General features: G+C 33.0%; 1 protein-coding gene across 1 annotated transcript in view; it reads left to right on the forward strand.

Moving 5' to 3' along the window:
• The window catches only part of DYNC2H1 (dynein cytoplasmic 2 heavy chain 1), a 315,287-nt gene that overhangs the window by 11,081 nt on the left and 289,342 nt on the right, over positions 1-14,864 (forward strand). The window contains exons 7-17 of the mRNA XM_054592495.1: positions 949-1,077; positions 1,178-1,291; positions 1,410-1,521; positions 1,868-1,992; positions 2,834-3,009; positions 4,941-5,136; positions 7,681-7,776; positions 10,548-10,700; positions 12,696-12,794; positions 13,811-13,950; positions 14,033-14,261. Of these exons, the coding sequence (XP_054448470.1) occupies positions 949-1,077; positions 1,178-1,291; positions 1,410-1,521; positions 1,868-1,992; positions 2,834-3,009; positions 4,941-5,136; positions 7,681-7,776; positions 10,548-10,700; positions 12,696-12,794; positions 13,811-13,950; positions 14,033-14,261 (1,569 nt within the window). The remainder of the gene's footprint in view (positions 1-948; positions 1,078-1,177; positions 1,292-1,409; positions 1,522-1,867; positions 1,993-2,833; positions 3,010-4,940; positions 5,137-7,680; positions 7,777-10,547; positions 10,701-12,695; positions 12,795-13,810; positions 13,951-14,032; positions 14,262-14,864) is intronic.

A 14,864-nucleotide genomic window follows, 5' to 3' on the forward strand; every position in this document is an offset into this window, starting at 1 on the left:
ACATTATCTGTGTCATACCTGGAATTAGTCATTTCTCCAAAGAGCCTGGTTCTTTTTAGTGGAAAATGGTATTTGGCAACAAAAATCTGGTTGGGGAAGTGTTAAACTTTACTTAGTTATCAATGCTTTTAGGCCTTTTTAGTAGGCAGAATTATAAATAGGTGTTTCATTTTTAGCAAGATAAATAAATCATGAGTTTGTACTGATATTTCTGACATAAATGGAAGATTATAGTGTTTTTACTTAATCTTTTGAAGACCTTTTGATTGTTGGTGGAAATTTTAAACACAAAATACAATAATTTGTTTTCCCACTATTTGTAAATTATACATAATAGAGTTGTTAACATTGTTTCATTATCAGAATTACAATTTAAAGCAGAATTGTGAATATTAGATATATTAAGGTGGAGAAAAGCTAAAACTTAAATGAAATTTTAGTGTAGTTTAAAAATATTTAGATTTTAGCTTTGGCAGATTTTCTCAGTTGGTTGTAGTGTTGTCCTGTGCACCAAAAGGTTGCAAGTTCAATCCCTGAAAATGGTGTGTACTTGGGCTGTGGGTTTGATCCCTGGTCAGGGTGCATACGGGAGGCAACTGATTGATGTTTCTCTCTCTTTCTCTCTTCCTCCCTAAAATCAATGAAAACATATCCTTGGATGAGGATTAAAAATTTAAAAAATCAGTAAACATACCCTTGGGTGAGGATTAAACAATATTTAGATTTTATGTATTTTCACTAGATTTGAGCACACTGATTGATGTGTTGATATAGTATGTATCACTTCGACTGTTGATGAGTAGTAATTCTCATAATTATAGTTTCAGTTTTATGGTTCATTTCAGAGAACCTAAGTAAAGAAATTCTTGCCCAGTGTATTTACACTGTAGTAAATAGTGTGTAGATTTATTGGTTTAAATAAATTTGTTTTAATATTTTATGTTTTAGGTCTTGGCTGTTAGAACAATTCATGAGAAGCTTCTTTATTTTTTACCTGCTAGTGAAGAGAGAATCCTGGCTCGAGTATTTGAACCTTTCACTGGCCTGAATCCGGTGCAATATAATCCATATACTGAGGTTGACTATATATATTTCTAAATATAATTTTCTGTTTGTGTTGTATCTAAAGGAAGATTTTAAAAATATTAAAATCTAACAATATTGATAATTTGTTTAGCCTTTATGGAAAGCTGCAGTGTCACAATATGAAAAAATTATTGCACCTGCGGAACGAAAAATAGCAGGAAAATTGAAAAATTATATTTCAGAAATTCAAGATAGCCCACAGCAGGTAAAATCCTGAAATATTTTACTTTTAATATCTTTTTTAAGTTACTTTAAGAGATATATACGTATTTGCCAAGTCAGTCCACTTGGGATAAACATACACTTATTTTATTTTACATTAGCTTCTTCAAGCATTTCTGAAATATAAAGAGTTGGTGAAGCGTCCAATTGTAAGCAAAGAATTGATGTTAGAAAGAGAAACTTTACTGGCAAGGCTTGTGGACTCAATTAAAGGTAAAAAGTTTATCAGAGATTATAATATTTGCGTGAGAAAATATTTTTGTAGGTTACCTTTTTCTTTTTTGAATATGCTTTAGGCTTAAGATAACATTTATGACCTATATTTGCTGAAGGTTAATTTACTATTTCTGTTACAAATATTTACTATTTCTGACACATTTTTGAAAAAATTACCCAGTTTTTTCCCCGCTGTCTTATTTGATATGGCAAGGTCCCTGAGGGTAAGAGACTCAACTCTTACTATTTTTCTGTTTACATTTGACATAGCTCTTGGAACATGGAGAGCATTTAGGAAATCTTTGCTGAATGTGTTATCATTTATTTGAATTAAATTTTACAGATTTTCGATTAGACTTTGAGAATCGATGCCGAGGAATTCCTGGTGATGCATCTGGACCACTTTCTGGCAAAAACCTTTCAGAAGTTGTCAATAATATAGTTTGGGTCCGTCAGTTGGAACTAAAGGTACTCATTTTAATAAAAGTTGAAGAATGATAATTGTAAAATGTGGTAAATTAATGTAGACGTCACTCTAGAACTGTAGTGAAAACATTAAAAAAGCATTTTCCGTTTTCCTTGGCATAACCATCTAATTTTCATGTGAAATGTAGAATTCTGAAAAAGTGTGCAGAGTAGGTTGTAATGGTTCTTCTCCTTCCTTGTATAAAGATTATTATCAAATCATTTATCATTACAGTCGCAATTGTTATAGGTGATTGCCTTCTTAAAAAATATTGAAGGGAAAACCATCCTTTACACTGCACAGATACAGAGTATTATAAAGGCCAGCATGTTTAAGATTTCTATTTATTCAAGTTTGTATTTTGGAGGTTTTATTTTCTGGAATATTTTGCTTAATTTTATATGTCAGCTTTCTAGGGTGCTTACAGTGTTCTTTGTAAAGTTATGAAGGAAAGGAATTTCTCTCCTTTAAATTGCCATTCAAATTGGCCTAACTGTTGTTTGAGATATTAGTCAGAGGATGTAGCAAAGGGCCCAGATTGCTGCTTAACACCTTTAGGAGTATTACTGAACTCTTGGAGTTGCATGTGAATTTCCCTTATCTTACCTTTCAAATTATGGCTTGTATGGATTACACTCTGGCTATTCTGAGGTTGTATAATTATACAACCAAGGGGAAGCAAACTAGGGGATGATATTCTCTTATTCACTGGCAAATCTTCCATTGTTCTGTTTGTAAATAAGTGGGAAAATAATTCCTGAATCACAGATCGGGGAAGTGGGCTTATTTTATGCTGATTTTGTTAGCTTTTAAATAATATATATTTTTGTGATTTGGTTTAAGGTGGATGATACTATCAAGATAGCAGAAGCTCTTTTGCCTGACTTGTCAGGATTTCGCTCTTTCCATCGAAGTGCTGAGGATCTCTTAGACCAGTTTAAATTATATGAACAGGAACAATTTGATGATTGGTCCAGGGATATTCAGTCTGGTTTATCTGATTCTAGATCTGGTTTGTGGTAAGTTTAAATATACTAAACAGGGAAATCTACCTAAGAATCTTTTATATATTGTTAATCCAAAAGACAAGATGGAATTAATCATCTCTATTCTCTTCTTTCTTCAAATGTACTCTTGCTCCTTTAATTTTTTTGATAGTTTTTGTTTATCAGTTTTTAAGTCTTTAAGGCTGGCAATTAGATGATACAGTTTGTTGACTGCCTCCCCCTTGTTTATCATGTCTGTTTCCCAGAACTGCGGATTCCCATTTTGGAATTAGGCTTTCCCTCCTCTGTGACTTTTTTGTTATCAGTATTGATATGTATATATTTTCTACCCTTTTACATTAATATTGTATATGTACATGCATACACACATAGACACATTATAAATTGTAATGTTTCATTAATTTTAAGCTCTTTGTGATGAAGGCTTTTTTTTAAGGTGCCAACGTAGTTCCTAAAGGTTTGGTAAGTATTGAGCTACATTGAATGCAATTTAATTGGTTAACCTAATTATTTTAATGGGTATTTAAAATGAATGGCCTATAAAAACCATTGTTTTTTTGTTCTGGTATACTTTCCCAGCATATTGTCTGTATTTTTAGAGACTTGTCATGTTTTAGCTTTTAGAAACTTGTTCCTTTCTAAAAGTAACTTTTTTATAATATGAAATTCTGTTTATTTTCCCTATATTGATACAGGGGCCAAAAATGGTAGCTTCTCAAACTGAATAATGATATTTTTCCCTTTATCTTGCATTGTGGTTGGGTAAGAGAATATAAGAACCAGAGGGTGCTAGAACATTATGATTATAACATTGTGCCATTTAACTTTCTCCCTTTCTAATCTGAATTTAAAATAGGAGAGATGTTCCAGGCCAAAATTAAAAAAAAAAAATTTTTTTTTTAGTCAATTAGTTTTGGAATATACACTTACGTCACTCTAGCTCCAGTGGAGGTTCATTATGTGCCAAAGGACTAAGACCCCCTATAAAGAGCCTGTTGAACTTTGTTCAGCCAAGGGTTTGTTTCCCATTTGACAATGAAATACCCTGTCTCTCACTTTCTTTTTTGGTAAAACATTATTATCCTATAGAGTTAGTGTGTTTTGGAACATATTTTAGGATATACTGGTATGTAGAAGCTAATTTTGAAGATTAGGTTCAATAAAAGCAGGAAGGATCACCATTATAATTTTCTGACAGGCTTTTTATGTTCATACATGGAAAGTTTCAGTTAAATCATTATTTTAATCCATTTTAAAGTCTGCCTTGTTTTATGCGTTATTAAATAAGGTGAATAGATTTGTTTTTTGATTTTCAGTAGCCTATTTTCTAAGGCCTGCAAGTTCTTTTAAATGTGGAAGTGACTTAAAAGAATGAACATTACATAAACCTGATCTTGAAAGAAAAGATCATGAAAATATACTTTATGCTTAATTATCTCAGCTTAATTTTTACAATCCATGGGGACTTAAGTGCCCCAATGTAAAACTTGAAATTGTAGCTTTTACAAGATATATAAACAAAGGACAGGTCTTAGGTAATGAAAAAAAAAATAGGGAAATGAAACTTTTGACTACCTCGACTCCTACTATTTTGAAGTTCTTATCATTATACCTTTAATAAAAGTATTAAAGAAGTAATAAAGAGGAATAAAAAAAGTATCTTTTAAAAAATGAGTCAAAACTTTTTTATGGTGGATATGATGTCTTTTTTGAGTTCTGGCTGATGGTTGAGAGATTGATTTTTCTGGCTTCAAAACTGCTTGGTGGAAATATGTTATATTTTAGATATTGCAGTGTATTGTCAAGATCTGAATTGTGATATGCTATATGAAAAAGATAACCAATTGAAAACTATAATTAAAAATTTTTTTTAATTAACCTGTTGTTTTTCGTAAGAAGTGAGAACATAAAACTTAAATGAAGTTATTAATTTTGTTTTGTAGTATTGAAGCTAATGGTAGAATTATGGAATTGGATCCGAATGATGGATCATTTAAAGTGCACTATTCAGATCGGTTGGTGATTCTTCTGAGAGAAGTTCGTCAGCTTTCTGCACTTGGCTTTGTTATTCCTGCAAAAATACAGCAAGTTGCAAATGTTGCACAGAAATTCTGCAAGCAAGCAATTATTCTTAAACAAGTATGAGATTATATATTTGAAGACATGGCTATTCTGAGTTCATTGTATAGGATATTTTAAGGGCTTTGTTTTCTACTTTTGGTTTTTTAGGCTAATAAAATGACTATTCTACTTTTGGTTTTTTAGGCTAATAAAATGACTATTAACTCTTATGAAATTGATTTGCTAAATGACTACCTTACAAAATTTGCTTTGTAAACTATATAGGCATTTAATAATTTAAAATACTATTACTGCTTTTCATTTTAAAAGCTCTTACAAAAATAGAATATTCTGTTTTTTCATCTTCCTTGTATATTACTTGCATTGATGTTAAAGGACCTTCTGATTAGAGGGGGTCCTCTGCCTGCTTTTGAGGGGCAGTTTCTTAGAGAATTAGCAGGTTGATGGACTGGTCTCTGTTCTTGGTCATTTCCTCAGTCATTGTTCAGCACATTGCCATCCTATCATTTACCTGTTTAAAACCAACTATTATCACCTCACTGTATCTCTTGGGTAAAGTACACAAGGCACTACTTCATTATGGACTAACCCTATACTAGTTGTGACTTTAACCACCTATACTCTTTTCCCTCATGTGGTACCCTGTGGCTATTTGAATGTGTTTCCATACACTGGTATCTATTCCTTCTGATTGGAAAACTCAAGGTCTTCTTTAATTCCCAACTCAAAATTCACTTTCTTTGTTGTGATTTCTTTTAGTTGATAAACTAAAAGTTTGTGTGTGTAGTGTGCAAACACTCTGTGTGTAGTGTGCCAACACTCTGGCTTTTGTAAAACATTTTTTCTCTCACCTGATTATTAGAACTTAGAGGGCAGGGACAGTATCTTGTATATTTGGTCTTTCACTTATATTGTCATTGGACAAAGTCATTGAGCACCTGTATTACCAGGCACAGTGTAGTGAGAGTATAAAAATAAAGATATTCCTATCAAACTCTGGTGCAGGGTTTCTCAACTTTTGATATTTTGCACCAGTTTCTTTTTTGTCGGGATGTCTTGTGCATTGTAGGATGTTTTTAGCAGCGTGTCTGGCCAGTAGCATGTGCCTAGTTCTAACAATCAAAAATACCTCCAAACACTGCCAAGTGTCATCTTGGGTGCAAACCAACTATGGTTGAGAACCACTGGTCTAGTGGGAGAGAGTGAACTAAACACTCAATTCTCATTAAATATCAAACCTTTTGGTAGATGCCTTATTTATTGTTAATCTCCTCACTGACCTCATCAGCGATCAGATCTGTAACACAGTTTTCCCAGTGCCACACAGGAAGCAAGTTATGAAGCTGAGATTTGACACCAAGTTTCTCTGACTTCAGAGCCCATATTTATTCCAATACAGTTCATAGAGAGATGGCAGATATGTGAATATATAGATACAATATTTAATATATTATGAGTACTATATTATAGGTGTTGAGAAAGTCCTGTACGAGCATAGAGGTGGTAACTTTCAGTTATTTTCCTAGGTAGGAGTGGAGGGAGTATCAGATAAATCTTTACAGAGGAATGGTGTTTGATATGTCAGAAAGAGTACACATATGTTTTATTAAGAGCACAAGGGGTTGCAGTAGGTGATCATTTTGGAGAGAGGGACTACATATTCCAAAGCAGAGAGTCTCACTCACTTTTACAGCTTAACACAACAGGAGGTCAGAAAACGGATGACTGATTATACACTATTTGTATTTACCCCTGGAAGAACAACTGGGAAAATCTATATGTACCTTCACTATATGAGCTAAAGTAGGGAGTGTGAAATAGAATGTTGGATAGATAGGAGTATTGCCTGATGTTCTGTTGCTTCTAGTTTTCTAGATTTTGGACTTTATTCACAAATGATTTGGAAATTCACTAGAAGGTTTTGCATAAGCGAAAGGTATATGTTTTGTGTTTAAGAAAAGACCACTCTGGTTGCTTTGAAGGCTTTGCATAGACAATAGGAGGCCCTGATTGAAAACATAGAGAACAGTTAGGAGACTATTCCACTGGTCTTGCCAAGAGATCAGGGTGCTTGGATTTGGGTGGGATTCATGGAGGTAGGTGAAGTGGTTGGATCCAATATATATTTTGATATTGACTATATCTGTGTAGTCAATAAATTTCACTTATAATGGATGTGAGGACAAGGCAAAGAGATTTTTTTTTTTTGTCTGAGAAATGGAGAAATTACTGTATTATATAATGAAAAAGGGAGGCGGCGGGTCTGGAGGGTTGCAAGGATAAAGAGTTCAGTTATTTTTAGCACTTAACATGCTTTACTGGTTTCCTCTATGTTCTTTATGAGGCTGTACTTACTGATTCTAGAGACTAGGCTTTTATAATCTTTGTTTAATAAGCCCCTAGGACATGGCCAATTATAGGAATTCAATACATATTTGTTGATTTTATGTAATAATACATATATAAATGCTACAGTAGAGATGAAAAACCTACTTTTTGTTAAATCTTAGAATTGATGTGTTATTTCCAGACAATTCAAAATGAAGAAAAATAAAGAATTAAGTGTGTTATTACTGATTTTTGCTAATTGGGCTTTTGTAGGTGGCACATTTTTACAATTCTATTGATCAACAAATGATTCAAAGTCAGAGACCAATGATGTTACAATCTGCCTTAGCATTTGAACAAATAATTAAGGTAAATGGACTTTTCATGTTATTATAATTGGTTTTTATATGTGAATGTTTTTTTTTATTAGTTTTTTAGTGTACACTTCAGCTCAATATAGCATTGATCTAAGGCTTTATTTCGCTCCCCAAATGACTTCCTTCACTTTTAACAAGTAACATTTTTTTCCAGCTGTAGGTTTACACAGTTGTAATGTTTTACATATCTTAGTGCTGATTTTGATCAATTGAAATAATATGTATAGTATCTAATTTGTATGCCATTGTACTTACTTATTCACTGAAATAGGACATGATCCTTATACACAAGACTAGTGCTTTTCCATTATCTCCTGATTTTATTTATTTATTTAAAAGAGAACGTGATCGTATTTCAATATACAGTCTCTGTACAACCAAAAAAATAAAACGCCACACAGTAAAATAACAAAAAAAATATTGAATTTGGAATACATGACAGATGGTTAACATCTTTAATCATAAATTAGCTCTTGAAAGCCAGTAACAAAGACAGTAATTTAAGATTTATTGCTCTTTATCTGTGCTTATGGAAATACTCACACATATGAAATTAGGAAAACCCACAACAGTTTTAAATGTACATGTGACTGTGTGACTGCTAACTTTTGGAAATCTACATTTTTAGTCTTCATAAATGTGAATTATGTGAAAAATTATGTAGAAGGGGAATATACCCTTTTATTTTTCTTTAATTTGAAAGTAGATGACTAGCTGTGTCATGGTCCTCAAGACCAGCTACCCTCAGGTTCTATGATTTATTAGGAGGACTCACAGGACCTACTAGGGTTTAGTTTTACTCATAACAATGACTTATTACAGTGAGAGGATACAGAGTAAAATCAAGGAAAGGAAAGGTGCCTGGATGCAGGCCTGGGGAAACCGGGCAGGAGCTTTTGAGAGTCCTCCCAGTGAAGTCACGCAGGGGATGATCAGTTCTCCCAGCAACAAGTTGTAACGCAGTGAACCGTTGTCTTACTGGGGCAGATGATTAACAACTTATTCCCCAGGTTTTACTGGGGGCTGGTCATGCAGAAATCTTTAACCTAGTATGTACCAAAATTCCAGGTTCCCAGAAGAAAATCAGTGTTCAGTGTAAACCATATTGCTTTGGTGTCGTGAGCCACTCTTAGAGGTTAGTGTGGTAGCAACCCTCACAAATTCGTGGTTCTCAGATAACTGCTAAGGGCCGATCTTTTAAGCAGGTTAAGGGATAACAGGGTTGCTACTACGTTAACTCTTTTCTGCATGTCAGTACTCAGGCTTAAAATTAACTAGGAGTTACATAAATCTACATGAAATCTGTATATAAAATTATATAATACCTATAGAAGACATATTATAAAAAACATTTTTTCCTATTGCCAAAGCTCAATACAAGTCTGTAATGGAAAAGCTTGAAAATACAGGTAAACAAAAAGAAATAAATCGTCTTATAATCATACCACCAAGAGATGGCCATTTTTAACAGTCTGGTGTATGTCCTTTAAAACTTTGTTTTCTATGCATATTTACATGTGTATTTTTTGAAAATGGGATATTTTATTATTTTGACCTTCTTAATGTATAAATTATATTTGTAAGCCATTAGAGCTTTCTCTTTTTTAATAAATGTATTCAAAATAATATTTGATGTTTCTAAAGAGAAAACTTATTTTAAGAAATTGGGTAGTGAGAACTAAATAATTATATGTAACATGTTAAATGTGACATGGTAGTGGATAAAAAACTGATAGGAGGAGAGAGAACACTAAGGTTCGTTAGAATTCTCTGGCTACTCACTATATTGTAGAAAATTGGAGGGACTCTGTTTTCATGTTCTCAAGCAATCTAACGTTAAGTTGTATGTAGTAATTATCAATAAATGCATTCCAGCTGAATCACAGAGTATTTTATTGAGTTTATTATATAATTGTTTAGTTTCATTTATTCATCAGCTCTTTATTGTGAGTCTACTGTATTCCAGAAGTTTGTTATGCCTTACCACTTACTACTTCAGATGAAGTATAGAAACCTTTCTTCTTTTGTCTCTTACTCTTACATTATTTGTCTTAAGTATTTTCTTTACATATATAGAGCACCAGATCAGATGGTGTTATAAAATTTTTGTTTCAGTAATCCAATATGATTTGAGAGGCTCATGAGAAATAGGGTAGTTCAGCCCCATGGACATTATCTTGGCAGGGGAGTTTGAGTACTGCTTGTTTTTGCCAAGCAGGGGATGGAAGTTCAGCTCTCCAACTGGAGATTGGAGAGAGGGGTGGTTTTTCCATTGGCGTTGGCTGGAGTAGGTTGGGTTTTGCTAAGACAATTTTCTATGAGGCCGTTGTTTTCCTAGGCCTTTGGTTAGAGGAAATAGGCATTTTCTGGAGCTTTATTTGTCTCTTCCTATGGGTGGTTCCAGGTTAGAGGTGTCCTTTTCCAGTGTCCTTTCCTGGAGATACAGGAGACAGTAAGGAAACCTAGGTGTCTTGTTCCTCCATTCCCAAGGTTTGTTGACTCTCTTCTTACTTATACCTTTCATTTTTCCTATGCTTGTTTATTATGTTATGTATGGGGTTTTTCACTTGTAAGAAGGAGAACCTGGGAGGAATGGGGCTGCTCAGTGTTGGCTAGATTGCCTTCTCATATATAAAATGGAAACATTATTATATGTTCTTTTTATTGCAGGTCGTTGTTAAGGCTAATTAGATTTACGATATAGAATATTGAATTCTTTGGAAAAGTAATTTAAATACTTAATGTCATTTTGTCGTACCTTAGAATTCAAAAGCAGGAAGTGGGGAAAAGTCACAAATTACTTGGGATAATCCTAAGGAATTAGAAGGCTACATTCAAAAACTCCAAAATGCTGCTGAACGACTTGCCACTGAGAATAGGAAACTGAGAAAATGGCACACTACATTTTGTGAAAAGGTATACTTTATAATTTTTTAATTGAATTTATTGGAGTGATGCTGGTTAACAAAATTATACAGGATTCATGTGAACAGTTCCACCACACATCTTCTATACACTGTATTGTGTGTCCACCACCCCAAATCCAGTCTCGTTCCCTAACTGTTTGTCCCCCCATCTGCCTCCAGCTTCCTCAGCTCCCCATCCCCCTAGCAATCACCATGCTGTTGTCCCTATCCATGAGCTTTACCTCTTTTTTATTTCTTTTTTTTGCTCAACCCCTTCACCCAAACCCAGTATACCCTCCCCCATGATAGCTGTATTTCTGTGAAATACACTATTGGTATCTTCATAGGAATTGCAGTGGATCTATTGCTTTAGTTAGTATGGACATTTTATTTTTTTATTTTTATTTTTTAATTTTAATTTGTTCTGAAATGTGGGTTTTCTTTTTCCTTTTTTTAAAAAAATTTATTTTCTTTATTTTTTCAAATACATTTGTCTCTGCCTTCCAGTATGGACATTTTAGTGATAATTCTTTCAGTCCATGAACATGGTATATGCTTCCACTTATTTGTATCTTTTTCAGTTTTTTTCTTCATTGTGTTATAATTTTCTTGGTACTGGTCTTTTACATTCTTGGTCAAATTTATTCCTAGATTTTTTTTTTTTTGAAGCAGTTTTGAGTAGGATTGTTTTCTTCATTTATCTGATAGTTCATTATTGGCATATAAAAATGCAACTGATTTCTAGATATTTACTTGTATCCAGCTACTTTACTGAATTTATCAGTTCTAGTAGTTTTTTTGTGGGATCTTATGGTTCTCTGTATACTCATACAGTATCATATCATCTGCAAATAATGACAGTTTTACTTGTCCCTTTCCAATCTGGATGCCTTTTATTTCTTCTTCTTGTCTGTTTGCGGTGGCTGGGACTTTCAGTACTTTGTCAAATAAGAGAGGTGAAAGTGTGAAAGCAGATATCCTTGTCCTCTTCCTGGTCTTATGGAAAACACTAAACAGTTTTTGCCTATTGAGTATGAATGATGTTGGCTGTGGGTTTATCCTACACGGCCTTTATAATGATCAGGTATGTTCCCTCTAATCCCACTTTGCCACACGTTTTTATCATAAATAGGTGCTGAATTTAATCACATGCTTTTTCTGCATCTATCTATATGATCATGTGGTTTTAATCCTTCATTTTGTTTATGTAGTGTATCACAGTTACTAATTTGTGGATATTGTACCAACCTTGCATCCCTGGAATATATCCCACTTGATCATGGTATATGATCTTTTTAATGTATTTCACTAGTTGTAATCTGTCTATTCAGATTCTCTGAATGTTCCTGATTCAGTTTTAGATTATATGTGTCTAGGGATTTACCTATTTTATTCAGAAATAAAATTGAATAAACTATGAATAATATTTTTTAAAATAGTAATTAGGATATAATTTTAAGTAACTTACTATTTGGCAACAATTTGAAACTTAAAGTTGCAAAAACAGAACACTGTTCATACTTACCCTTCATTCAGCTTCCCCTCTTGTTAAGAACTTACATAACCATAGTGTAGTTAACAAAACTTGGAAATAAACTATTTCTGAATTTCTCAACTTCTTCACAGTATCTTCTTTTTTTCAAGGATCCAATCCAGGACCCAACCTTGCATTTAGTTGTTGAGTCTCTGTAGTCTCCTTTTCCTCAGTCTTTTCTTGTTATTCATGACCTTGAAACTTTGGATGAGTATTTGTCAGTTATTTTCCAGGATATCTTCAGATATGGGTTATATGGTGTCTTCTCATGTTTAGATTAGGGTTATGCAGTTTTGGCAGGAGTACCACAGAAGTGATGTTTTTGCCTTTCTCAGTGCATCAATCAGGTATGGATTTGTCATTGAGTTAACATTGATCGCTTAGTTAATTAAGATGGTGTCTGTCCAGTTTTTCCACTGAAAAGTTGCCTTTTCAGGTGATACTTTGAGACTATTCTCTTATTTTTAACAGGTGGTAATTCTTATGAATATCGATCTGCTTCGGCAGCAACAGCGTTGGAAAGATGGATTACAGGAACTCAGAACTGGCTTAGCAAGTGTAGAAGCACAGGTAGAGTATGTTTTAAAATGTGTCTGTACTTCCAAGTATGACTGTTTTGGAATGTGAATATATGAATTGATGCAAAGTTTATAAAGATTTACTTATAAATTTTTACAAATCAATTCCTGATTAAGCTGGTATTTGAATGAATTATATATAAAGACCATAAAAAAACATTGCATTTACATTTGAAAATATAAAAAGTTTCTATTTGTCTTATGGAATGCCAGATCTCTCGATTCAGAGTTAATAGTTTTTCTGACTTGGTACTTACAAATGTGTCATTTTTTAGTTTCAGGTGATTGTGACATCTGTAGAACACAAAGTTAAGTTTAGGCAGAAGCTTAATGATAAAAATAACTCTATCATAACTTTTTTCTTTTTGGGCAAAATTTTAGAGTTATATACACTTTGATATTAGATGATGTATATGAAACTGGCTAGCACAAAGCCTGCTACATAATATGTATGATCTTGGTTGAATATGAATTAGGTGTCCTACACATTTACATATATTTTTCTGTTCTTAGAACTTTAAGAAAAAAACAAATTACTAGAATTGATATGTTTATGATTATGTGGAAACAAAAGAGTATGTAAACTATCCTGAGCACTCTAATATTTTAAATTTTACGTGTTTCAAAATGTGGAAGGATTGTTTAGGGGGTCAGAAGGGAAGAAAAGATCTATACTTGATGGGGATTTCAAAAAAGGACTAAAAAGTTCACAAAAAAACCTGTTGTTCCAGTTAATGTTTTCATAAAATAAAGCTGAAATATAGATCTAGTATTAACCTAATTTTTGTGTTTTCTATCTAAAAAACATGAATATTAGAGATTTTCTTACTAGTTTAACTATGTAAACTCTCATACTACAAGTACCAATTAAGGAGTTGCATGTTTTAAGATTTTTAAAGTAGTATTTTTGTTGCTTATCATTTTACTTTATGTGATGTGAAAGCATTAAATGAAAACCTTACTCTACTACCTAATTTTTAAATAAAAAATGTAAATATAACATATTAGGGATTCCAAGCAAGTGACATGCATGCGTGGAAACTGCACTGGAATCATCAACTGTACAAAGCTCTGGAACATCAATATCAGATGGGCTTAGAAGCACTTAATGAGAATCTGCCAGAAATAAATATAGACTTAACATACAAGTAAGATTTTTTGAAACCCCATTTTTTTCCAATCTAAAGTTTTCTAATACTTTAAATTTTAAAGTTAATTATTTACTTTCAGACAAGGACGATTGCAATTCAGGCCTCCTTTTGAAGAGATCCGTGCTAAATATTACAGAGAAATGAAGAGATTTATTGGCATTCCTAATCAGTTTAAAGGAGTGGGTGAGGCAGGAGATGAATCTATATTTTCTGTTATGATTGATAGAAATGCAAGCGGATTTCTGACTATTTTCAGGAAAGCAGAAGATCTGTTTAGGAGATTGTCAGCTGTTTTACACCAACATAAGGTATGGAACATGTAATTTTCCAGCCTTCTGTTATAATATTTCATCTGATTGGTTGAATTAGTATTAAATGAAAAACCAATAGTTTATCTTGTGTGGCATAAAATAAAAATATTGCAAACCAGAGAGCCAGAGTTATGGATTCTTATTCAAGGTAGATTTATGCCACAAATGATGTATGTCTTTGTGTGAAGATTGAGACACCAGGTTTTTTGAAACATTGTTTTTGTCATCTTGGAATGTGACATAACTTTGTTGTGTCAATTTTAATTCCTTCTCATGAAATATATATATTTTTTCATTCTTTGGAACAAGAGCAATCCATGAAGGGATGCCTTTGAATTTAATGAAATTGAGGTGATTAAATATCGTACTTTGGTTTAAGTGCATCATTACCACTAACTCTAAAGTTAAACTCTAATTACACTCATTGTTCATTTATACTGTCTCTGAGACTATGGCTGAGAATTAAACCTCTTTTTTCCCCCCTTATCTGAGGACATTGTTTTATTGCTTTTTTATAGAGAGGGGAAAGGGGAGAGAGAGAAACATTGATGTGAGAGAGAAGCATTGACTGATTGCCCCCTGTATGCAACTGGATGGGAT

Source organism: Pteronotus mesoamericanus, unplaced genomic scaffold, assembly GCF_021234165.1.
Source record: "Pteronotus mesoamericanus isolate MK-2021 breed Mesoamerican mustached bat unplaced genomic scaffold, CSHL_Meso_final scaffold_36, whole genome shotgun sequence".
NCBI classification, from domain to species: Eukaryota; Metazoa; Chordata; class Mammalia; order Chiroptera; family Mormoopidae; genus Pteronotus; species Pteronotus mesoamericanus.